General features: G+C 43.0%; 1 protein-coding gene across 2 annotated transcripts in view; it reads left to right on the top strand.

Annotated features, from left to right (window-relative positions):
• LOC136696612 (calmodulin-binding transcription activator 1-like) overlaps positions 1–26,763 on the top strand; it is a 307,592-nt gene that overhangs the window by 130,358 nt on the left and 150,471 nt on the right. For both annotated transcript variants that reach the window (XM_066671168.1, XM_066671167.1), the window contains one exon: positions 19,720–19,787. In XM_066671168.1, coding sequence (XP_066527265.1) covers positions 19,720–19,787 — 68 coding nt within the window. The remainder of the gene's footprint in view (positions 1–19,719; positions 19,788–26,763) is intronic.

Here is a 26,763-nt window from a genome sequence, read left to right as displayed (position 1 = left end):
TATATATAGGAAATGTAGACATATATGTAGGTTTTCTGTTATACACAGAAGCCTTTTCACATGCTTCTGGGTACAGGGTGTAAATGTGCAATTATTGTACAACGATGTTTTTAACACACACACACACACTAGTGCACTAGAGGCAGTGAGCACAAAAACACACAGAGTGGCCGGCAGCCATCCCCAACACCCAGGGAGCAGTTGGGGGTTAGGGAGATTAAGGGAAGAGGACAGACAGCACTGTTCCTTCACTCCCTCCAGTTTTCCTGCTGGTTATGGGGATTGAACCAGTCCCAAGCCTGCTTCTGTAACCATTAGGTCACAGCTGTCCCCAGCACAGGACTACTGTACTTACCACAGCCTAAATCAGTAGGAGTTTGGAGTGTAGCTACCTAGATGTATAAGTATATTCAATGCTAAAATTGTGAAAAGATAAAGCAAAAAATATCTTGGATCTAAATGCGTGTTCATGGCCACGTTTAAACTAAACAGACTAAGCTCATGAGGTTTTTTCTGGATGATTTCTTATTAAATCAGATATGAGTGATGTGGATGACTATATCGGTACAGGTTAAGGTTTTTGACCATGTTGTCCAGCCCTCAGCAGAGCCACGTATAATCGAGCCCCGGCTCGGCTCCAGTTCATGTGGTGCTCCCTGAGCTCTGCTTCTGCTGACTGTGACAAACAGGGTTATGGGTAAAGCATTTGCACTGCCGCACATGGCTCGGGAAAGTGCAAGGCCCCAGAAATATGATTCGCACCGCTGACTTGTCGCTCCGTTCAGGGGCCAGGGAGCTTTGGCCGTTTCTGCAGAGAGAGTGGCGTGCCGGGTGGAGCCATGCCACATTGACTCGCCTCAGCCTTCCGCTCACTTCCCATCACCCACCACCGCTGCTGTCCGACACTGCTTTGTCATATTGTGTCAAGAGGAAATCCTCTTTCTGAAACGGACTTCCAAATCCAAACCGCGCAGAATCTGAAGACAAACATCCGCTGTGTCATAGGGACGTTTATATGCTCTCTGGCCTTTGTTTGTAAACGGGGAGTGGGTTATTGTGTCAAACCAAGACAGGGATTTCTGATCTAAGACAGCAATCGTTCTTTTAGCCTGAATAAATTTCATCTGTGGGTTTTGATACAGATCTGATACAGTGCTTTCTGTTGTCAAGGAGATATCTGAAGCTTATCTATTCCTCTCTCAAGAAGAATTCTTGCTTTTGTCACATACAAATCAGGGGGGAAGATATTTGTGGTGATTTTCTGAAACAAAGAACACAGTTCAGTCTTTATAACTTTTTTGGGGAGACCTAGAGAACTGCAGAAACGACAGACAGACTTAATTATTCACTCTATACCCCCCCACCCCCCACCCCCGCTGAAAACAGGGATATCCTTCTGTTGTTGTAACGTGAATACATTCTTATTCATATCTTTTATAAGAGCAGCCATTAACATCCATTTATCTCTTAAAACTTAGAAAAACTTTTAAAAATGTTTCTGCTCCTTCAGGTCCATTCATCAAGAAATGTTCACACAGTGTGAAGGGCAGTTTTCAAAGAGTGTTTTGAACAAGGACACAGCATGACTGATGTGAAGCACCACTCTTAAGAAGCATCAAAAGCTGCTGAAGTGCTCTCTTTTTACCTCTTGTGGAGAATAATCATCCTGCTAAACACAACAATGTGAGTGAGTGTGAGTACACTGAGGATTTGCATCCAAAAATAAAAGAAATTGAATTATGAGGGCAGTGATGTGTAGCTAACTAGCATTATTCTTTATTTATAGATCTAGATATTGTTTAAGACAAAATTCAGTGGGTTTTAGACAGGTTTTAAAATGTGATACCTAGCATTGCTCATGCTGCAAACGCTTGAGACATTGCAGCAAAGTCCTTCGAATGCAGGAGCTTATTCCTGGACCCCTGGATGCTTTTTAAAAGTCTGTTCCCCTTCCTCACTTTACAATCTGGAGTTCTAGGCCCAGGCTTCGCTGTGCAGGTTAGTGGGGGGCCTGTAAGACCTTGTGTCCCCATGCCTCCAGAATCACACCTTAAGTAAGAGGCGTGCTGGCAGAGAAAGCTGTTGGACCATTTGTTATTTCCATAACCACTGTTCAGCATCATAGTGTGCAGCTGACTGATGGCTTCCTGGTGGGGCAGACGACACTCTCTTCGAATCGCTGCGATTTGAAAAGCCCTCTCAAAGCGAGCGGGACGCACATTTCCTTTCTATTCACGGATTTAACACCCCCGCAAAAAATTATCCTGACTTGAACAGCCTCAGTGGGCCATCGCATGCTGAGGTGGAGACGTCTGGTGTTTCTGTTTCTACTGAAGTCACCCCCATCGCTTTCACACCAAAATAAATAAATAATCATACCATGCCAGTGTTTGATTATCAGTGGAATGAAATTAACGCTGGCAATTGTGAAGTGTTAATTAGCGCGGACATACAGTAGTCGTGCTCAAGTTGGATACTAGCGGTCCATTTTTAGTACGTGAGAATTAAGGTTAAGACCTTAGTTAGGAGAAGAAGGAGCAGTGTGTTAGTGTGTAACCAATGGCTGTCTGCACCGAATCTCAGCAAGTGAAGAAGACTGGAACCTCACTGGCCTCAGGCAATGCCTGTGAGTATGAGGAGCCAGTCAAGTGCTCAGCCTTCACCTAATGCAGCAGTTCACTTTCCCACAGGAACCACACACACCCTTGCGAATGCTTTTGCTGGTTCCGTATCGATTAGTCAGAGTCAAACTGAACGGCAGTGAAACTAACAAAGGGAAAAGGAAATGCAAAGAAAAAAAGAGATATTTGATCATTCCTATTGCACCCACAGTGGGTTAATAGCGTTTTAATGAAGACATTTGTTCAGTTCATGTGCACATTAATTTGGGGATCTGGAGCCCACCAACCAGAAACATGTTAAACCAGAAAACATACGATAAAACAATTTCTGCTTGTGTACTTGGGCAGCACAGTGGCACAGCAGGTAGTGTCGCTATCACACAGCTCCAGGGATCTGTGTGGAGTTTGGTGTGTTCTCCCTGTGTCTGTGTGGGTTTCCTCCGGGTGCTGAAAACACTCATTGGTAGGTGAACTGGCGTCTCAAAAGTGTGAGTGAATGTGTGAGTGTGTGTCGCCCTTCAAAGGACTGGCGCCCCCTCCAGGGTGCGTTCCTGACTTGCGCCCAGTGATTCCGGGTAGGCTCCGGACCCACCACAACCCTGAACTGGATAAGTGCTTACAGGCAATGAATGAATGAATGGTTTTGTACTTCATCTTTCATAAATAGCATAAATAACATAAATCTGTTTTATTGTTAAAATGGCCTGAAAAGTTCAGGAAGTATACACACACTTGAATATTTTTACTACATTCCTTTACTGACCAATAAACACTAAATGTACTCATTTAAATAATGAGCATAGACCTTAATGACCAATAACATCATTCTCCTTTTTCTGTTTGCATTAATTAAATCTGTAAATGTTGTGAGATTAAGGTAGTAAACATTGTATTAGTTTTTTTTCTTACATGTAATCAGTAAACAATGCTACTGAGTGCCATTTAAAGTCTCAGGACTTTATTCGTTCCCAATCTCACTTCTCCGTACTGATTTCCACACCACACCGTGGCTCTGTCACTGCGCCATGTTTCTCCTGACACAAAACAAACCCACGTCACGTGCTGGGCCGGGATATAACATGCCGCATTTAAATCAGGTTTGGAGTCTGCGTTAACCTCAAGTCAAATTGACCTCATGACACGTTATTTACAGAAGACTTATTATTCCTAATTGGAGCTTGTAATTTGATTTGCCCCATGAATATGATACAATTCTGCACAAGCACTTCTCTTTGTAGGCTGTAAATCATATAATGGGTTGGTGTAGGGGGTTCCACATTTGACGGTCATCCACCCGGACATGCACAGACCGTTCCCATTGCTTTCTGCTAAGAACTCCAGAAGGATTTCTGAAGACTTGGAATCAATACAAGCCCAAGCTTGAAGGGAATTGAACGCGACTGCTGTGTAGCTGGGTGTTGATACATATGATGTCCATTGGCAGGGACATGATGGACCTTGTGAAGTTGGCTTTTTGTTCATTCAGCTGCAAACAGAGGAGCCTTTGCCCGCTAACATCCCTGAAATTGCTTTTAATTAATTATCGAAATGAGACAGGTTTCTTTATTTCCGTGTCCTCTGCTGCCCTTTTGCTCAAGAGTTATTTGTCTCCGGATGACCCTAGATTTCACACCACATTGGCTCCGTCCCGTTTTTTAAGAGAGGGACCCCTTTCTGCTGACAGAGGGGGAAATGTTATCTGTTAAATAAGTCATTCCCTAACACTCACTGAATTTTCGCCACCGGCAAAAAGCGTTGGAATTGCTGAAAATGCATGCAAGCGAGGGTACACCAGAGAAAAGTGAAATGACTGTCTCTCCCTCGGCACTCGGAACACTTTAACCTGACAACAGGGAATATGCCATTTCCGAGGCAGAGGGGATCGACTGGGGCCGCTGTTAAAGACTGTGTTTTTTTCACCTTTTGTCTTTAGGTTCTTTGTTGCAGTCCTCTGGCCTCAAACACACTGTCCCTTATGTAGCATTTCCATGCATACGTAATTACCAGAGGTCATGTGTACATGAAACTTATATATATCTGTGCATTATTTATTCATATCTGGTACAACATGATCCTGAAACATTCATGGTGCTACATAGTGTCTACAGTAACTATAAAATGGGAAGTGTTGTAGCTATGTGCCGTAGTGTAAACAGTACATGTTTATCTTGAACAACAAAGGAGATACGCATGTATTCCACATGGCAGGCGAACACCACGCCCCAAATCACTGTCTGTGAATTGAAAATACTTGTTGAGTTCTTTTTAAAAATACACCACCATGTGTTTTTATTATTATTCTGAGTGGTATAGTCTTGCACTAAATGTTGAAACTGCATTTCAACATTTGCAGTCACATTAAAAACAAATAAAAAATGGAAGTAGCTGCACATGAGCCCGAGTTAACCATGTCCGATGCAAAGCTTTGGACAGTGGAATATCAAGCCACCCAGCTTTGGCTTTGGAGCAGTGGAACTCTCTGGAGTGGAGAAGCGTTCAATACCTTTGGAATGAGTTGGAGTGGAGTTTGTGATCCAGAACTAATCCAACATCTGTACGTGACCTCACTGATGCTCTCATGGTTGAATGCAATCAAACACTCGCAGCAGTATTGTAATATCAAGGGGGAATATTCAGATGGTCATTACATGCAGGAATCTGTATACTTCTTTATGCAACCTGGCAGTAGAGATTGCTGAGTTTATACATTATGGTCAGCCTTCTGTCTGCCCTGTACCTGGCCAATTCTTGAGAATAGTGAGCGCTGTGTGTGTGTGTGTTTTTGTGTGTGTTAGCCTGGTGTTTACAGTGGGCTAGATTGATATGCCGCTTCCCTGCACTCTGGTGTTTTTGTCTGAGTGCTGCAGCGGTGCTGGCTAACCGTGATGCATGGTTATTCTTTGGCTGCGGCTCACTCCAAAATTCATCTTTTCATTCAACAAATTATTTATTTATTTGTGAACTTTCTTGCTACCATTTGTCAGAAAGGTCTCTTCTAAAAAGGAGCAAGAGTAAAATTGCTCATGGCATTTTTTTTTCTTTTATAAAATGGAAAAAAATCTTAAAAAAGAAAAAAAGAAGTTTGGCCCTGCACCCAGCCAGCAGCATGTCCTTGAGAAAACAAAGGCAATGTGATGCAATCGTAATATCACAGCAAAGCCTCTTCTGCGGTTTGGGGGCCGCACATGAAAGAGCATCCTTAGCCAGTTTCCCCCCAAACCCTTTCCTTTATTCAAATGAAAGAGGAGGGCATCTTTTGGTCATTTATAATCCTCTTACTACCTGCACTTTTAAAGAAAAGTGTCTGACAAAATTCCAAGCCACTTTAAAAGGAATGCGTCTCCTTCTGTCATCTCTGTTTTCTCTTAGTGCGCTACTCCAGGAAGTAAGCAGCACTGTGAGGAAGAGGTTCATGAATAAGGCTTTAATACTCTTTCACATCTTTTGACATTAGTAAAATAAATACAAGTATATAAATGTGGTGTATGATTATTAAGTCTAAGAAGACTACTACCGTCCCCGATAACAAAAGCCAGTTGTCATTTTTCTGTGGGTCACTAAACAAGAGATGTTCTGATCGATGTTTGGATAATAAACTTTAAATCCATGCCCTGTTTATGTACGTAAATGAAAAATAATACATTTTATTATAATTGAAATCCAGTGATAAGTTGTGCGTGCTGTCCTGCTTTACTGAAAGGATCACATACCTGCTCAAATTCAGTTGGAATTTTAATAAGAGGGAAAAAAAACTTGAAACACAGTGATGCTAAAATGTAACCAGGCAGAGCACAAACACAAAACTCCTAGACAAAGACGCATTTATTAACAAAAATTAACAAAATTTAGCCTGGGTTGGTATGATGTACTTGAGTGGGGGAAACAAAAAAGGGGAAAAAGGGTTACAGAGAAAAGACTGATTGTTAGAGTTTGGTTTAGCAGCAGGGGTGTGGAGTACATCGCAAAACAGTGGGAAAAACGGAACACTCTGGGTGTGGGATGAAAGAGTTAAGCCCTGGGTCTGTAGGAGGGGTCAGGAGCCAACAGCTACATTGTATGAATCTAAGGAGAAATGTGAAAAGAAAAAGGGAGTGGCCTCTCAGTGGAGGCTCTCTGATGTCACTTCGACTGCGTTTTCCACCTTGGCTCCTCCCCTAGGCAATTACTCGTACCTGCAGCTACTAGAGGACTCGTGGCTTCTCTGTAAAAAAAGCCTTTTCTTTGAGTGTTGAGTTGCAAAGTTTCTTTCTTCCTTGTTCTTGTTTTCTCCATATTTATTTCTCCACACTTGTGTTTTGTTTAACCTCGTCTCCGTCCTCTCATATAAATGCAGGCCCAGTGCTGTTATTGGAGAGACTTTGGCGGAGAGGCTGGACTTTTCTAAGTGACTGATTAAAAACTGGCTGGGTGGTTTTATTTCAGTGTGTGGGTTGGTAGAAGCTCCAGATCCCCAAATGAATGTGCATATGCACTGAACATGTGATTTATTCATATTATGTCTTATTTAATTCGCCTTGCACGCTGACAATAAAGCTACACTTCAAATGCAGTAAGAGACAGGTATAAATGGAGGATACTAATAGTCTCAGTAGGTTTGTATAACGAACCACACTCTATTACTATTTCCCCATAGTGCTCTACAACACATTGTCAGATTCAGTTGCACTGGCTACATTTCCACACTTTGTTGCAACATAACACTTGACAGTGCTATCTACTCCAGAGCTTCCGAGCAGTCCACCTAAGTCCTCTTCCCTTTCAGACATGAGCACAAAAGCCAGTTTGGCGCAGGTGAGTGAGGATAGGCTTCTCAGGGAGTGGCTTGGCACAGCATCTGGCAGTGACCTTCACGGCCACACTGCCTCCTTTATTGTCACGTCAGCACTTTATTGCCAAGCTCCGGCCATGCCAAACGGCCTGACAGCCAGGCTGCCTAGCCAAACACAAGCAGCCAGCCTCTGAATCTCTCGACAGGGCAAACACACCTTCATTAAGGCCCGTCACGGACCTCCGATCAAGGTAAAGATGAATCTGCGTCAGTGACGACGGAGGAAAGGCACACAAGCGGAGGAATTTCACTTTGGCAAACAGAGCATCCCTGGGGAGCGAAGTTAAACAACCTGTGAGAGCAGAACAAGCAGAGCGACCTAGTCTGACGAATCAGAGAACGTAAAGGAGCTACAGTCCTTTTAGAAGCCTTCTGCCGTTTGAAAGCATCCACGATGTGTCCTAATAGTTCTGTGTACGCTCTGCAGGTCACTGGGTAAAGTGTCCTTGGGGAGTGGCTGCTCTTTTGTCACTACAGTCCATTGCCTTCGCTCCTCCCATTCAAAATCACAGCGTTGTATTGTGCTGAGGTTTTAGGCACTTAACCTGAACCTCTTAAAGTGCCATCTCCTGCCATCTCTATCTATGACTGCCTTTTCTTTACGGTACACAGATTGTCCCCGGTCCATGGAACAGTGATCCCTTTGGCAGTCTATCCCTTTGCCTTCAATAGTGTCTGATTTACTCTTTCTTCTTCTTCTGCTGATCCTGGGCTCTTCTTCCTGCTCAATTTTCTCCATCAAGCTTCGATTTTGACGCCTTGCTGTTTGAAGAGGCAGAGGCCCTCTTGCCCCCAGTCCTGACTCTTATCTGGGCCAGATGGACATCTCCCATAGAGTCGGAGCCAGGTTTTCGTGGTGCAACCTCAGCTGCGGGCGGGGGCAGTGGGGGTTGATCCACCTCTAATGGTTGGACGCTGAACTTGTGACCTGAGAGAAAGCAGCAGGGGCTCAGGACGTGCCTCGACTCAGCAAAAGGCGAGGCGGTTGAAGAGGTGCCTCTCGATATATCAGAGTCAAGGAAACTGGAAAGCTGTGACAGTGCGAGAACATGTGAATGGGTGTCTGTGTGTGGGTATGTGCCTGGTTTGCATAGCACCAGCACAAAGCCAAAAAAAGCTCCAGTGATCTGGCAGCAGAGAGTCAAATACAAGTCGGGTCATCTCCGTGGCCCGTCATGGAAATTCAGCATCCCACTGTCTTCTTAATCGAGCACAAGCAGTGTTCTCAGGCTCTGGCTCAGGGCCGAAAAAGATCGTGGACACGTTAGGAGAGCTTCTAATGTCCCCATCTCTGTCAGACCCCCCCCCCCCTTTTAGAGAAATCGTAGTTTTAAACATGGATTTTGAACATAGTAATGGGATCTTCATGAATTTTCTGTGAGATGCTTTGGTCAAAATATCACAAGGATCCAAACCACCCTGTTCAGAGTGGCCAGTTTTAGTGCCTGTTCCTGAGTGACCGGAGGGTGTCTGTGAAGAGTAAGGAATTGTTGATTGTTCTTTGTCTTTGTCTTCTCTCTCTTAGCCACTGCATTCGAGGTGCAGTTTGAAGATCCCATGATTAATGGATTCAGAGAGGGTTTATTTTTATTTTTTTATTTTTTTCTCATTTTTGCAATCGTGCTCATAAACGTTAATAACCTTGAATCCAGACGTGCTTGTGTATGTGTCGCGAAGGAAACATGGAGTGTTCCATCAAGTCTCCCTCTGGGGCTGAGCTGGCAGGAACTCGCCTGCTTCTGGATGCTCCTGCCTGAGATACGACCTTCACTCCCAGCCCCCTGTGACAAAGGGTGGGGCACATTCCTGGATGGTGTCGCTTTCTTTCTGGCCTCACTCTTTCACGCCGTGTTTCTCCATTGTTCTCCTTTTGTCTAAATTGGCCTGCAGCCCTGACGGCTGCCTGCTGCTGAGGGTAGACGCAGCTCTGAGGACGCTCTCTCAGAGGGAGCTCTGTTCTGTTCTGCTCGGTTCTGTACCTAACCCTCTCCTCAGCCCTCATCCTCTGTGTGCTTCTTTCTCCAAAGCTGTACGTTTCTGTGTTTTGCTTTTGTGCTTTTAATTAATCTGTAGAGGCAGCTATTAATTGCAGTCGCTATCAATCTCCCTCACTTGCCGGAAAGTGAAGGAGCTATTTACTGCATGGCTGTTCACGTGGGAGAAGACAACCAATTGGCCCGAGTTTAACAAGTGGAAAAGTTCAAAACAAATTAAAAAACTTTTAGGGTCTACGTGATTATGGGGAAATTGCAGGGACATTGAAATGGTAATTTAAGGAAGACAAGTTTCTCCATTTGTGGGGTTTCTGCCTTAATGAGCACTTTGGGCTTAATGTGTCAAATTAGCTCTTTAAATTGAAAATGATTCACAAGCTTTAGTACAGATTTTATCACTCAAAGTTACAGGGGCGGAAAGAGGAGGAGGAGCTAAGTGAGAAGACAGAGGACAGAGGATATGGTCAAACAGAGACGATGACCAATCAGTACGAGCATGGGATAAGGTGTTTCAGCTACAGTGCGCTTTTCATTATATTTGGGCAATGACATTTGTTGAGTATAAGAACGCTCCCAGAAACTATCTAACCTCACCTGATATGGAAAATTGTAGTCTACTCGGTCACATACAAAGAGAAGCCCATTACCTGTAATGATGTGGCGACTATTTTCCGTAATGGCTGGTCTTCTACATCTCAATTTCTCTCAGTTCCTCTCACTTTCTTTTCTCTCCCTCCCCACCCACTCGGCTAAGTGCTAACTGATGGTATCCCTTCAAATGATAGTTTCCTTTTTATCAGAGAAGGCAGTAGCCTTGGCCCTTGGACAAGAGAAAAACAATTTTGCTAAGTGCCAACTCCCTCCCAACCACTCAGCCTCTCCTGTCTGTCCTGTGCCTTTCCGCCACTATAATACTCTATCCTTATCATTGCTTGGAGTTTTACAGCCCACCAAAACAAACAAATAAAGTAGTGTAGGGACATGGCCATGGAATGGGGAGAAAGAAATAAAGAGATAAAAGAGAGTAAGTTAAAACAAAACACAAGCTGGATAAAAAAAAAATCAGTAAAAGAGAGCAAGTAAGGAAAGGGAATGTGATGGAGAACAGAGTTATATATATATATAAAAAAAAACATAATAGGTGTGGGCAATATAGTAATACACCAGTCAGCCATCAGCCGTAACATTACTAACATTACTGTCCAGTCTCTCACCACTGATCACACAGGAGCACTTTGTAGATGGATCTGTATATCTTCTTTCTGCATTGGGTTTAAGAACTCCAGACAGCACTGCTGTGTCTGATCCGCTCGTACCAGCTCAACAAACACTAATGGCGCTTCTACACTGCACAGTAACTACCTGACTCAGCTCGGCTCTATTGAGCTTTTTTGCTTTTCCATTAGGCACATTTTCTACCTGGTACCTGCAACCAGGTACTTATTTAGTACCTGCTCACTCAAGGTTCCAAGTCGAGTGGGAACTAAATATGATGTGTAAAACTTGCAGAGCCCTGATCGGCCAAGAGAGACTTCTCAATCATGACAAAATGCAGACGTCTAACACAAACCTGCCATCTGTAAAATCTCCAAGCTACAGCAAAGATCACATTTTATTTTTATCCTACTCACAACGGCAGCTCATAAAAAGAGGTTCAAAGGGTTATTGGATTGATGGCTGACAAAAAGAAGGAAAAACTCTACAGATCTGTTTGAACTGGGTGTTTGAACAACACCCATATACACGATGAGTAAACAATGCTTAGCTTTATCACCCTCATTGTTGAGGTTTCCAAGGTCTGTGGTTGCAAACACATTCAGTGTTTTTGCTGTAGGTGGGATCTGTGCTGTTAGCAAAGCTACCAGGTACCAGGTCCCAAAAGCAGAGTAGAGGTAAGTACCACATAGTGTTCAATATCATGTGTTCAATACCAGATCATACCTGGTCTGTGGTGTCCCTGAGTGTGTCATGACCATTGAAGAACAGCTGGAAAAGGTGCAAAAAAGTATGCAGGTCAACATTTGCACAACTTCCAAGAACAAGCAAGGAACATGACATCACCATCAAACATAAACCTACTGGCTTTGTCAACATTAATATTTTTTAGCTACATTTTAAATTGAGTGTGATGAACTGATCACAGGGCGGCATGGTGGTGCAGCAGGTAGTGTCACAGAGCTCCAGGGACCTGGAGGTTGTGGGTTCGTTTCCTGCTCCGGGTGACTGTCTGTGAGGAGTGTGGTGTGTTCTCCCTGTGTCCACGTGGGTTTCCTTCGTTTGCTCAGGTTTCCTCCCACAGTCCATAAACACACGTTGGTAGGTGGATTGGTGACTCAAAAGTGTCTGTAGGTGTGAATGTGTGTGTGTCTGTGTTGCCCTGTGAAGGACTGGCGTCCCCTCCAGGGTGTATTCTCGCTTGGCGCCCAATGATTCCAGGTAGGCTCTGGACCCACCGTGACCCAGAATTAGATAATCGCTTACAGATAATGAATGAATGAATGAACTGATCACAGTGCCTTGTAATGAACGTCAGTCAGTGACAGATGTTGTAAATAATGTATACTGAAATATTAAAAATCATATTGTTATTGAAACATTTTATATTGTGATACATATTAATATTGAATTATTGTTCGGCCCTAGCAACGGTCAATATCAAAGGCAAACACCAGTTATACAGCCATTTCACAGTAAGATATCGTCAATTGGTTGATTCCAAATTAAAAACCTCAGAAAAATGAAATTAAGTCATAGATGTTATTTTGAATTATGGAAATGTCTTTATTGACTATGATGTCATATACTTTTCTCATTTTGCCCACTCTTCCAAAACAAAGAGACTAAAACACTGTAGTGGTCAACTTCTGACCAAGCACTCCAGCATCCTGGGGTCTCTTGGGGCGGCCTGGCGGTGGAAGTGGCAGAAGTCCAGCAACCCAGGCAAAAGCCCCGATCTCCTTCAGGATTCTCCATCGATTGCTGATCGATCCCTGCATGATGTATCACCTGGCCCAACAGACGACAGATTTGGCCCTGAGAATCTGAACTACTGCCATCAACGTCTGTGTGGAGCAGCGAGGCAGCGGCAGACAAGAAAAGAGTGAACGCATGCATTTTAAAACATGAGGCACCCAATTTGGACCGGGCCCCTGGCCTCACTGTTCCTTCATAATTCATCCCTAGAAACCTGGACCTGCTTTCCCTCATTAATATTAATAACCCAAAACAGACACGGTCATTACACAGCACCACTAGCCGCTACACGCAACTGTTTACACATCCTCCAGCAGCTGGAGCCTGAGGAGGGGCAGCAGAGGTTGAGCTTAAACAGGTGCAGCTGGAGAAGGAACACCTGCCCAGCAGCTCCAGACCCTTTCACCTTCTGACCGCTCGCATCCCACTGCCGCAAAGCAGCGGTCAGCTGCAGTATGGAGGTGACAGCCAGCTGTCTGGACGGAGCGTGTTAGTCATTCTGAAAGGAGCAGGTGATTATTATGTCCAGAACATTTAGTAAGCATTTGCTTCTTTAATACGTGAGGACTTTGGGGTGCCAGAGAATCAAACTTCAGAGGTTATACCCATGATCACTGATAAAAGCATGTCATATGAATGATTCCCACTTGTTGTTCTTTTATAACATTCAAGAATTTCCAGTAAAGTGTGGAATCTATGATTTCATTCATCCATTCACTGATTCAGGTGTTCCTGGACTTAATGGGCGCCAGGCCGGAACACACCCTGGACATGGTGTCCATCACAGAGACACTTTAGCAAAGCTAAGCCACTTCCCGGTATGTGTTTTTGGACTGTGGAAGGTAACTGTAGTACGTGGAGAGAACCCAGAATCCTCACAGACAGCGACCAGAGGTAGAATTTGAACCAGTTCCAGGGTACCTCAGATTCAATGTACCCCAAGACCCTGGAACTGTGTGATAGCAACACTACCTGAAGCGCCAATGTGTGGCACATGCAATGAGATTGAAGATATGTTTTATATGTTAAAAAACGTTAATGGCTTATTTTCATCATGTCTTTGGTTATGAAAAATAATGTGTGCCTGGAGCAACGAAAAGGAACTTGGGCTCCTTCTGGTGAGACTTGAGGTTGGACTCCACTTTGTTGAGAAAAGTTGAGGGTGTATGTTGGAAAAGGAGGAGGAGCTGGGGTGGTGGGGAGGAGGAGTTTGGGCGTGGTCCTTCTACCAATCTTTAGTTTCTTAACTCCATTAAAGGTCATCAGTTCGCACCTGAAAATACGAAGTAAATCGAAAGTGATTTATTATATAACTTTATCTTAGAGTTTTAAAGACTATTAATTCAATGACATAGTAAAGCAGCAATAATAACTCTGTTAACACCTTTTGAAACTAATATACGATGCTTAATATACGAGGAGCGTGATTCCTCTTTTGTGAGGATGTGGTCAAATGAAATAATGGCAGCTTTCCTCATACATGATCCTTTATAGTCTCATCGTGTTACTGGACATCGATCTAAGGGCAATGTGATGTCCTTCTCCTGCTCTGCTATGATCCACTCTCATTGAGCTCCTCTCCAGCCAGGCCTAGGAGCTGAAGCCACTAATCAAAAGCAGCGCTGGAGTGGCATCTCCACATAGAGGTCTGCAGTGGAGACATTGGCAAATGACAGTTAAGGAAAGTATTTATCTCCTTTGTGTAACAAGCCTCGGCCACTCCTCAGAATCACTTTGGAATTGAGGTGTAGGTGTGTGTGTGTGTGTGTGTGTGTGTGTGTGAATATGTGTGTCTGTGCATGTGTGTGTGTGGACAAGATCGGGATTGGAGTGGGGGGCCGTGAGAGTTATGATTAATGACTCAATTTCCCCTTGCACTTTTTAAAGTGGAGTGTCAATTTACTTCCTGAGATTCTGTGATTTCTCCTTGACTGCGTGGGCGGGGAGAAAATGTAAAAGAATGAGATAGTGAATTTGATTAGGATTATTGAGACGACTGCGGGAGGACTGACTTACCATCACTTCTCATTACCTCAAATACCGGGCAGGATAAGGTTTTTTAATCAGGGCAAACATCAAACCCAATCATGTCGGAGGACACCTAAATATCATGAACCCATTGCAGAACATCTCTGATATGTGAGGGGCTTGGAGGTTTGCGAGGAACCCTTGTCTAATTGTCTTTAAAGTCCGTTCATGTGTGTGGACAGGTCAGTGCCTGCCTTCCTCCCTTATCTTTCCTCTCGTCCATTCGCACCTCAATCCCCTGGCTGGAGTTGCCAGATCGGCCGGTCAGATCCCCCGGATTAGTCTGATTAAAAGTGATGCTGCTGGGGTTAGGGGAGCACAAACTGAGCATGATTCATTTCACACTTACTCTAGGTTTAAGCAGTTATGCCGCGGTTCAGTTGGGACCAAAGAGTGAGACTAATATTGATTTCTTACTTTGCCAACTTGCGATTTTTGAAACTGGATTTTAGGGAACCTGAGGGAACTGGAGCAGAAGGTAGAGATCTGATGGAGATTTTAAGTAATGGAAGAGGTCACTTATTAAAATTGGACCAATCTCATAGCATGTATTTTAGCTTTTGGCAAGGAGTTGGAAGCAGAGTTTTCAATGGTAATTTTCATAGATCTCCCTGACGGCACCCCAGGGGCAGTTTGAGTTTAAAAGTGCATTTGTGCTTTGTCACACGTTCCTTTTTTTTTAGGGATGGTCCCTCCTGATCAGTACCCTAAGGCCTTCCTTTTAGCCTCCGTTTTGAAGCAAATCATGATTAATGCAGGATTCAATTATACAGTAAATGTGAGAAGAGACTGTGCTATCAGTTTTAGAGCATTAGACCTTCTTAATCTCATAATCATAATCTCATCATGTAAAAGAAATCTCAGATCTGAGTGAAGAAGATTCATTCTTTCTGTGTTGCTAATGTTGCCTTGACTAATTCTAACACTGCCCAGTGTCACCCATGGCTAATTCCCATAAACAACAAAGGGCTCCCCTCAACTCCACTGGAGCAGGTCCTTGATCACTTCAGCATACTGCTTCTTCATAGAACCCCTGTAGTTTTAAATGAATAGCTGCTGCAATTGAACGTGATGGTAGTTTGAATTTCAGCAGCAAACACCAAGACTCATGTGGATACACAGCATCTACTTTCAAGTATAAACACTGCCAGAAAATGGAAGGCATACTACTATTTGAGACTCCCCCTTTCATATCCAAACAACAATTGCAGTCCAATGGCAGGTTTGGCCTTTTTGAAAGCACTTGCCTTTTTTTTATGTGAAATTGTGAGAACACATTTAGGGCTGATCCACTCAAGAGGTCACTTTACATTTTATAAAGTCGAGCAACAAGCGCAACCTAAACCAGCCGGCAAGAGACAGAGACAGACGTCTTCCAGAAAGGAGGGCTGAAGAGGCGTGGGTTTTGTCTGGATCTCTCTCTCCCAGGCATTCGTCTCCTGCCCCCCCTCCCCTCCCCACACACACACTCCCTCTTCTCCACTGTAGTTTAAAGAACACTTTGAGGAGTTTTCACATATGACGGCTTCTGAGATTCTGAGGGGATCTCATTGGCAGTCAGAGCGAGACCCAGGCGTCACCCTTCAGGTTAACTGTAGGTGAGAGAAGCGCTAGCCTGGAGCAGGCTCACTGGAAGCCGAATGACTGGCCCCCAGGGTGGAGGGGAAGTCAGGAGGAGAGGGAGGAGAAAGGGGGGTGGATTCTCTGGCAGAACACTGAAGCCTGCAGGCCTTCATCTTCATTTCAATGCAAAACTACTTTGTCATATAATCTCTGCAGTGACTATGGCTCTGAGTGAGGAATAGTAAAGCAAGCGAGGAGGACTGGGAAGAAAGTGGCAGGGAGCAAGAAAGAGCAGGAACAGTGAGTGAAAAAAGGACAGTAAGAACTAACAAGCCACTGAGAATTGATTCCTGAATAAACAGTATTTGACAAAAGCCCAGCTCCCCTTTGGTCTTTGTCCGTCTTTATTCCGGTTTGCTAAATTGTAGCAGGTCATTGTTTGTCTTTCACTCTATCGGAGGATGCGCCCGGGGGACTTTGGGGGTCTTGACTTGACAAGCAATCAGGCAGCGCTAATGAAAACCTGGCCCGCTGGTAAACAGGAAGACAAAGGACCATGCGCCATGCTCACAGAGGACGGTACAATACCAAGATGCTGGGAATCTTTCTCGAAAACAACTGAAACAATGGAGCAGGCACTTAGCTGACTTGACGGTGATGCAGTGGCCTCAGTGGCCTCAGGAGTCCTCCCCTGACGTTCAGCAGATAATCAAACTCGAAGAAACACTACATCTGCCCCAGCCCTTTTACCGCTTCCATTGACTGTCAATGCATATTTATTTGTCTTAAAGGCTATATACACTTTTTGTGAAATTCAGAGAAGTTTACGCACCATTTGCTAGCCCTTGCCGTCTGTTTGCGCACTGGATAACGTTCCGTTGTTTGTGAAACAGACTAAGGGTCTCGGTCTGAACTGGCACATGTTTTTTCTTCTCTCGCCCACGACCTTTGGACAGTGGGTAGATTTCAGAATGTAGAAAAGCGTGAAAAGAGATGAGGATGTTGCACTATTCCTGCTCCATATGTGGGTAACATTGACTTGTTTAAGAAGAAAACCGAAAACTGCATGAAAGTAAACGCAGAACAAATGTGCTACAAAACTAAACAGCTCGAGTTACAAATGAGTTTCAGTGATAACTCAAGCAATGAATAAAATCTCACAGAAATTTAACCATTAACAAGCTACAGTCACCTTCTTACTCAAACATAACGCTCCACCTTAAAAGATGCTAAGTTTCTGAACTAACTCAAGGGGAGGTGGAGTTTGTTTTGCTGTGAGATCACAGCAGAATGACTTTGCTAGCGCTAGCTGTACCAAACTTCATTTTAAGATTTTAGAGAAGAATACCCTTATACTTTGATTTCTTTTATGAAAATGCCATCTTTAAGAAACTCATTGGCCTTCTGTTCAATGAAAGCATGTAAATGTTTGTAAAACTTACTATAAATAACATTCTCCTCAAATATCTCACCAACACTTTTCTCTTTCAATGTCTCTCTTCCCTCCTTCTCTCAGTTAGTCATCCACACTCACCTTTTCTAACCTCATTATACAACATTCTTCTTCCCTTAATGTGCTCATCTCATGCACCACTATCCAAGAAGAGGAGCAAAGAGGTTGCCCATGGACCTCTCCAGGCTTTCTGCCCTTGTTACGGCATAACTCACGGAGCCTATGGCTGTGGAGCCGATATCCAGCCAGGCTTGGAGAAGTCAGAGAGGTCATTCAGCTAAGAATCGTGTCAATCCTGCTGGAAGAATCTCAAGATTTTGCCCTCTGCTTCTGGCCCATGCCCTTCACTCTCTTTAACATGTCTCTCCTTTGCATCAGCCCTCATAAGGCACCTATAACATGGTGTGATGAAGTTGTTAACCTTTCCGTGACATGGCTCGACTCCATGTGCTACGCGTTTGGACATGCATTCCACTCATGCCTTGCTCGACTACGACTGTCGGCGCATAAAATGAGCTCTGCGTCTCCCCAGATCTTGGAATTCAAGAGATGGGACACTGCTCTGCATGTGAATTCCGTCTTAAGCTGGCACTGCACCTTCTTGCAGTGGTTACAGCGCTGGTCGAGGCAGCCTGGCTATGACTAGTCAGAAAAAAGATTGGTCAGGTACCCTGTCTCAGCTGGTCCCAGCTCGTCCCAGAATAATTAAATTGTGCTCCATCGCACCTGAGAACAAGGTCCCACCGCCCAACTGTCCAGTGCACCTCAGCTGGCATTTTGCTTTGTGAACGTGCAGCTGCTTCAGAGCTTCCCTTTTTGATTTATGCTTTTCTAAAGAACGGCTTTACTTTAAGGGAACACCCCATGAGAAAAATCACTTCTTCAGTACGAGCGCACCTCAATTTGGGCACACACTGTGAAATAAGACCATCCAGTCCATTCTTTGTGGTTATGGGATAAAATGAGTCCACATGGGATAAAATGCTGCATCTCGAATCATAGCGCTGACATGTGTTTACGTGAAAACAGAGCCAAACATACACAATGAGTGCGAAGAAATAAGAAAACTGATTACATAAGGAAAACAAGAACATAGAAGAAAGAACGGAGAGAAAACACCTAAAATCCAAATAATAATTAATTTTTATTATTATTTAAAGGAACATGCGCTGTTTAGACAGGAGATGAATGCTGCTGTGGTGTTTGATGCTCATGGCATTTTGAACAAAACATGTCACAGACCTGGTATAAGATGTATAAAACATTAGACAGGGGTATAATATATATGTAAATACACATTATCCTCAAATGTTTAATCATATGCTGAATGTGAGTCTTACACATTCTTTTTTTTCCATTTTTTTTTGTAGTAGGTTCTTATTTGTTTTAATGGCATGCGACTTCATCAGCATCACAGCATTCCAGAATAAACCGGTTTGGGCGGAACGTCACTGGATAGATCAGTTGGATCGTTCCCCAGGCCCCAAAGCTGTGTAATCTCACTACCAGCCGAGGGTCTGACAAATGACCCAGAGGGACGGCTGGGCTCTAGCATCGCAACGGGTTCCGCTGGTCATCATCAGGTCATCTGAAAACATTCAGAGCGCTTTTATCTCTGCTCCAAGGGTCCAGTCGGGCACGTACCTCTGGGCACAAACCTGTTAACTTTGTCCATCGCCAGCAGGGCTTGACTGAGTGGGGAGTGTGTGGCAATTACAGTGTTTTTAAATGATGGTGTGTCAGGGAGCTAGTTTTTACGAGGATAAGCAAATCGAGCTGTTGAAATGCAGCAGGAGGAAGGATACATTCTGAAGCATATGGTAGAACTGATGGACTAGAGAACATCAAGAGTGTTCAAAAAGAGTGAACTTGTAACCTCTGTTTTTCATTCAAGATAAAACCCCCTGGCTGAGGGTCTGCTGAGGCTGTATTTTTCGTAACATCAGTCCAAGGTTAAGCTCCCCAAAGCACTCATCTGCAATGTGATCAAAGTACCCATGTCTCGCCAACACAATAAAGGGAAAGGATTACGTGTCCTAAACGCAGCTTCCCCACCAAGCTGAGGATGAAAGATTCAAAGCCCAAAGCACTGACAATTGACGCTGTCAATTCGCTCGCTGCCATTTGGAGTGTGACAGGCTTTTGTTTTGTTTACCTTGATGTTATCAACAGGTGCATAAGTGCGGTTTTGAAAGTGAGATCAGGGAAGGTGCCAGTGTTGGATGAAAATCTCAGATTCTCTCGTTTGTGTCTTTCCAGGAGATTGCTGCCTACTTGATATCATTTGAAAAGCATGAGGAGTGGTTAACAACATCCCCTAAAACAAGGTAAGACGTCCTCTCTACTCGTGTGTGTGAGAGAGTGAGTGTTTGTGGACGCTTTTTAAGAACACAGTATATTAACACCTCACCTGAAGGGCAAAGTAGATCCTCTTTTTACAGCCGACAGTTTCTGGGCTTTTTGGGTAGGATGTCCAGACAGATAATGGAATATTAATGGCCACTTATGATGGGAGATGTGGCCAGGCCTATTAGCGTAATGCTCTCTTTTCTCACTAGTGCCATTAATGTGGGTGTTAATGTGTTGGGCTCGCACAACATATCATTCCATCAGTGAGAGGCCTCAACACAAAAATTAAAGTTTTTTACTTGATCCGTGGCAATAATGAAAATGGTTTTTGCTCTTAATGCTAATTCTATGTCTATCATAAAATATTCTAACGGTAATGATACAATTGTAGAGTGAGTAGAGAAGGAGGCAGCTGCTTTATTTTGTGTAACTGGTGCTTGCCTTTGAGTGGAAATAGCTCCAGCTGCGAAAAAAATAAAAACTAAAAAGCTCTATTAGATGCATAAAATGAGATCTATACTTAAATCTCTTACAGTGAACTGATTCAAAATTCAAATCCACTGTAAATGTATGCATTTCAGCAGGAAAATGAAGGCCTATATATATATACAAACATTTTAGCAGTGAATGTATACTGGATACGTTTGTGGAAATTGTATTCAGAAGCGGAGAGCAGGAGTAGGAAACGGGAAGAAAGAAAATATACACAAAGCGCCACTGGGGACGTTTTGGGTCTAAGCAGTGTTTACATGAGTCAGTGGCCCGGGGTTACCTGTCTACTGCCCCGTCATTCACAGAACTGTGTGCATACAGCCGAACACAGAGGGCAGGCACTGGGTTCATGAGAAGTACAAACAAACGACTTATTCACATTATGCTCCACCAGCTCCAGACGAGGAGCCCCGTACCTTTGTACCTTTGTTTTGTAGATTTCCTTTTTTGTTTGCCATTGTGGCAGTAACATTTACAGCTGCAGTTCTACTATTAGATTACAGTTATAAAGTGAGTCAGTTGTGGCATGTAGACTGAGCTGAGAGTTTATTTGTCACACTACCATATATCTACACTCACTGTATTACTACAGTCACCCCTTTCCAATATTCATTCATTCATTATCTGTAAGCACTTATCCAATTCAGGGCTGCGGTGGGTCCAGAGCCTACCTGGAATCATTGGGTGCAAGGCGGGAATACACCCTGGAGGGGGCGCCAGTCCTTCACAGGACAACACAGACACACACACACACATTCACTCACACACTCACACCTACGGACACTTTTGAGTCGCCAATCCACCTACCAACGTGTGTTTTTGGACTGTGGGAGGAAACCGGAGCACCCGGAGGAAACCCACGCTGACACAGGGAGAACACACCACACTCTTCACAGACAGTCACCATCTATTTTTGGTGATCGGTTTAGTACTTCAGCAAATACCTTGGTTTGTGGGAGAACAAAACACTTTTTGCTACCAATATTCAAATAAGGATATATTGTTAGCTATTTATAAATATTTAAAAAACAAGCAATAATATTGCTTCTTGCAATCTTGTTTTTTGTTGTTGTTGTTTTTTTTGTTTGTTTTTTTTTTTTTTTTGTACAATTATCAGGAACAGTTAGATAGTTAGACAGTTTGTGCAGTGCAGTGCTAATTAGCCAATCCAAGGTCTGGAACATAATGTATAACTTGCGTTATGATCAGTGCCGTATTCTTTACATTAAAATTGCTTTATAATTATAGCATCATTTTATGTAGTTAACAATTTAATGTCAAATCAAATTACACTTTCAATTTCAATATATTTCAACATTTATTAATGATCATAAATAACAAATACCCTATAAAATATTTGCTTTTCTCATTTCAAGTAAAATTTACAAATAAAACAATGATGTTGAAAAAAAAAATGCATATTTTAAATAAAGTAGTAGTTGCAGTTGACGTTACTGCTTTTCCATAACTAGCAATCTGATTGGCTCTTATTGCTGAAGGGCAGGACTTTATCCGTAAACAGAATCCATGTTCAGCGTTATGAGAATATTTTAACCGGTAAATATTCCCTTCTCGTTAAAGTTTCTGGCTTTACCTCACACAACACTGTCGTCCTGAACGTGTCCCGAAAGAGCTTTTATCCCGTCCCTTGGGCTATTTTTACTGGCTCCAGGACAGCGGTGTCTGGGGTCCTGCCCTGTGTGTGTCACTCATTCGAATCACAAATGCACAGATCTGATTGGCTGAGTAGCCTCACGTGTGATATGCAGAGATGCATTCGATTAGTCTGTGAGTTTCCTGGAGCGCTAAACCTGAACCATAATGACTAGGAGAGTCATACCATTTAAAACAAACATACATTCATTCATTGTCTGTAACCGCTCCAATTCAGGTCCGCAGTAAAACACACACTCGGTCAGAATTAAACAGCCCTTAATAGTTTATCAGTTACAGGTCCTGGGTCAGCGTCTGCCTATGGGTGATGCCTGGTGTAGTGGATAACACATTTGATCCACTCATGTCGTGTCAAAGAACGTAGTATATGTTCATAAGATGTGTGTTTCTTTTTGTATCAGTAATCTGCTGTCAGTAATAATAATATATTATACTCCAAAGTCTCCACAGCATTAAATCACATTATTTTGACAATATCATTTCCCCGCTCCTGTTGTGTGCTGACCATTTCTGCAGCTTTACATTCCGCCTGGAAATCAGTTTCAGTTCCACGCCAAAGGTTGAGCTGTGTGAGGTCAAGGGAGGGGAGCTCATTTGTGGAAAGTTTTGATGATGAAATAATAATGATATGATAACAGTGAGTGACAGCATGAGGACACAGCACAGCAGGCAAGAGACTGGCAGGGATTCTGTATACACACACACACACACACACACACACACACACACACACAACCACAAACACACACACACACACACACTTTTTCTCCCTACACACATATATACAGCCTCTACACTCTTTCTACAATCACACTCTATACACAATCACACTATCTCTCTCTGTCTCCACACACACACACACACACTTTGTCTCCCTACACACACATATACACCATCTACACTCTTTCTACAATCACACTCTATACACAATCACACTATCTCTCTCTGTCTCCACACACACACACACACTTTGTCTCCCTACACACACATATACACCATCTACACTCTTTCTACAACCACACTCTAGATATACACACTCTATACACAATCACACTATCTCTCTGTCTCCACACACACACACACACACACACACTTTGTCTCCCTACACACACATATACACCATCGACACTCTTTCTACAACCACGCTCTAGATATACACACTCTATACACAATCACACTATCTCTCTCTGTCTCCACACACACACACAAACACACACACACACACACACTTTGTCTCCCTACACACACATATACACCATCGACACTCTTTCTACAACCACGCTCTAGATATACACACTCTATACACAATCACACTATCTCTCTCTGTCTCCACACACACACACACACACACACACACACACACACACACACACACACACACACACACACACACTTTGTCTCCCTACACACACATACACCATCTACACTCTTTCTACAACCACGCTCTAGATATACACACTCTATACACAATCACACTATCTCTCTCTGTCTCCACACACACACACACACACACACACACACACACACTTTGTCTCCCTACACACACATATACACCTTCTATGCACACACACACTTTCCACAACCACATTCTAGATATACACACTCTATACACAAACACACTATCTCTCTCTGTCTCCACACACACTCACACAAACACACTCAGCCTTTCAGCACCCCAGGCCTGCCTTTACATAATGGGAGTGATTTCAGTGTGCGATTAGCCATGGCTGTTTAATGCAGCCGGTGCTTTTCCTGCTCTTAATGAAGCCACTTTTACTCGGGGCTGTCTTCAGGGGTCACCACCAGTGTGAGCTCCGACTCACAGCGATGACTAGGGACATGCGGCCAACACCACCCCCACACACACTCATTCTCACACACTCAGACACTCAGACAGTGATATTACTGCTGTCAGGCACACACACACACACACGGAGCAAGACTCTGGCAAATGAAACAGGCTCATTATGCCATTCTACACTGGTGGAGTAACAGTTTAATGCATATCTTACTGTTTTATCCTACTTCCACATGTGTATCTAACTCACACCATATCCTTTATTTGTCACAGTCCGGACAAATCAACACATATTTATGTGGCATAATGTGGGAGGACAGTCCAAGCTATTTTTTACTCAGCCCTCATTTCTTTTTCTGTTCTGTACAATGTCTCATTTTCTTCTCTGTGATTTTCCCCACTCTTGACACTGGTTGCATTATATATCAGCTCTAGTTTGTTATTGCCATACATCTGTTTTGGCATTTGGCAAGTTTAGTTAGTATTGAAAGAGTGCTCCAATTTTTTTTTGTATCTGTGGACATTTCCATTTAATACAGCCTTATATTAACATCATACTTACCTTTTTTATGCAGATTGTTTGGACATTGTTTTGATTTATTAAGTTCCTCCCATACGTTTAATTAAAAACATTTAATTTAAATGGTTAAATTTCCATATTATTGCAGTAGTCCATATGCAAATAGCACGATTATATAAACCCGAAAACAAATCACAATACTAATCACAATGTTTTCTCTGCAAACTGCAGGAAATTCCAGATGCCGGATGCTTTTTAACAGTGTTGTATGTTGTCAGTCAGCACAGACCATCATTTTGATGCGTTCCCTTATGTTCAGTGAAGGAACAACAATGCAGACATTGGGCAGTGAGTGGGCAGTTGCTTCAGTGTCCATTGACTCACAATACTGTTATAATTTGATACGACACGATCCATCATTTTATACTTAAACTTAAATATTGTTTTCTCATTTTTTCCTTGAAAACCCAATGAAGCTGTCCTTTACTTTCTTTTTCACTGCAAATATCTTAATATTGATTCCCAGTTTACGTTAATAACGACAACACAGCTGCAACCGCTAATGCACCTGCAGTGAGGAATGTTGTCTGTTGTGTCACTGTAAGATGAAACATTGTTTAATTGTAATTTCTGACAAATTGACAGGATTTAGTAAATATTTAGAGCTGAATAATAAGCGCACAGTTAAACTGATGCTGATTTTAATAACATTGTTGAATACGCCGTACACTTAGTAAGAGGTGACCACACAGTGCATCAGAGCATGCATTTAATATTCTCACGATGTGGGCGTTTGTGTTTGTTTATCTCCAACTCTGCATCTGCGTTGGCATGCACTTTGCTGTGTGTGTGTGTGTGCTTTTGTGTGTGTGTGTGTTTGATGCAAATCTTGGCACAACCTCCGCCATGTGTGTACCACTAAAGGCGCTCTAACTGCAGGCAAAATGCCATGCTGCACAGAGTCCCCCACACACAACCAATTAGAGCGCTCTCTCTCTCGCGCTCGCTCTCTCTCTCTCTCTCTCTCTCTCTCTCTCTCTCTCTCTCTCTCTGTGTTGTGAAGGAGGAAAGAAAACAACACTGAAGCTTTCACATGGCTGAAGAAGTCTAGATGTTTAATCTGTAGATTATTATTATTATTATTATTGAAATTGTCCTGTATAGAAATGCAATGATGTAGCATTAGCTGGCTGCCCTGTGTGTCGAGTAGACCTTTGATATTCTGCAGACGTATATTGCTGCCCTTTGTTATTATTGTTATTAATGATCTGTATTATTCCGATGTGTGCAACAAAAAACAGCTGTTGAATCCATTAGAGATTAAAACGTTATTCAGACTGAACACTGCACGTTACATATAAGCTCAGTTTGAGTTATTAATATCATGACGTGTCAAATTTAGCTGCCAGCTGAGCTCTTTAAAGGCAAATTAAAGGCTTTTCTATGGAAACAGTGGCAGGTGATACATACCTGATCCTGTCTTGTCACAGTTTCATTTGTCGGATCTCTCCTCTCCCTCCTTCTCTGTGTCACTTTTCCCCTCTTTCGTCTTCTCTTCTCGTCCATGAAGAATGCAGGGATTCTTTAGTCATAATTAAACAGCATCTCCCACCCATTGTTGTGCAAACACACTGCAGTGGCTTTGAAAAGGAACTGATAAATGACTGAGATCTTGAGCTATAAGATATCCTTGGTTATACAGGGGTTCATATTCTTTTATTGACGGACGTGACACACCAACAAATTAAAATCAGATTCCAATCTGTCTACCTACAAATACAAATATGCTATGGATTGTTAACTATCCACATGTTCCACAGACTTCTCCCACTACAGCTACAAGTGAAAAATAATTATTGGACAATAATATTGCATTTTAGCACGTCTTTGTCATCGCCTGTGACTTTGGTGTCTTCTTTTCTTTGGCGTAGAATGGAAGACTGTAGACATGTGTAATTATTCTTCCTGTAGATGTACAGCACACTTCTAAAGATGCTTCTTTTGTGCATCTGTTCAGAGACATGATAAATAGCTGCACAGAGGAGGTTTCTTCCTCCTGTTCTGTTGCTGTTGAAACTCCAAAATGGTCATTTTACAGTGGAATTTAAAGCACATGATTTTTTTCCTGATTTGAAGTCATTTCGATCCATTTCTATTAGTTCATATGAGATTTAAACACAGTGTGAAAGACAGCAATGTATTTGTATTAGGGCTGTTTCATATCGTATCGTTCGCAGTAATATCTTCATAAATTTTAACATAATTAAAACATCAGTATTGTGATATTAGTGATATTCAGATTTGTTTACTTAATGACATCATGCAGTTTCTCGTAATACGGCATTACATATATGAGTCAGCCCAGTGAAGGACTGGCGCCCCCTCCAGGGTGTATTCCCGCCTTGCGCCCAATGATTCCAGGTAGGCTCTGGACCCACCGCGACCCTGAACAGGATAAGCGGTTACAGAT

This window comes from Hoplias malabaricus, chromosome 5 (genome assembly GCF_029633855.1).
Source record: "Hoplias malabaricus isolate fHopMal1 chromosome 5, fHopMal1.hap1, whole genome shotgun sequence".
NCBI classification, from domain to species: domain Eukaryota; kingdom Metazoa; phylum Chordata; class Actinopteri; order Characiformes; family Erythrinidae; genus Hoplias; species Hoplias malabaricus.
Note: the sequence above shows the minus strand (reverse complement) of the source record. Positions and strands in the feature narration are given on the sequence as shown.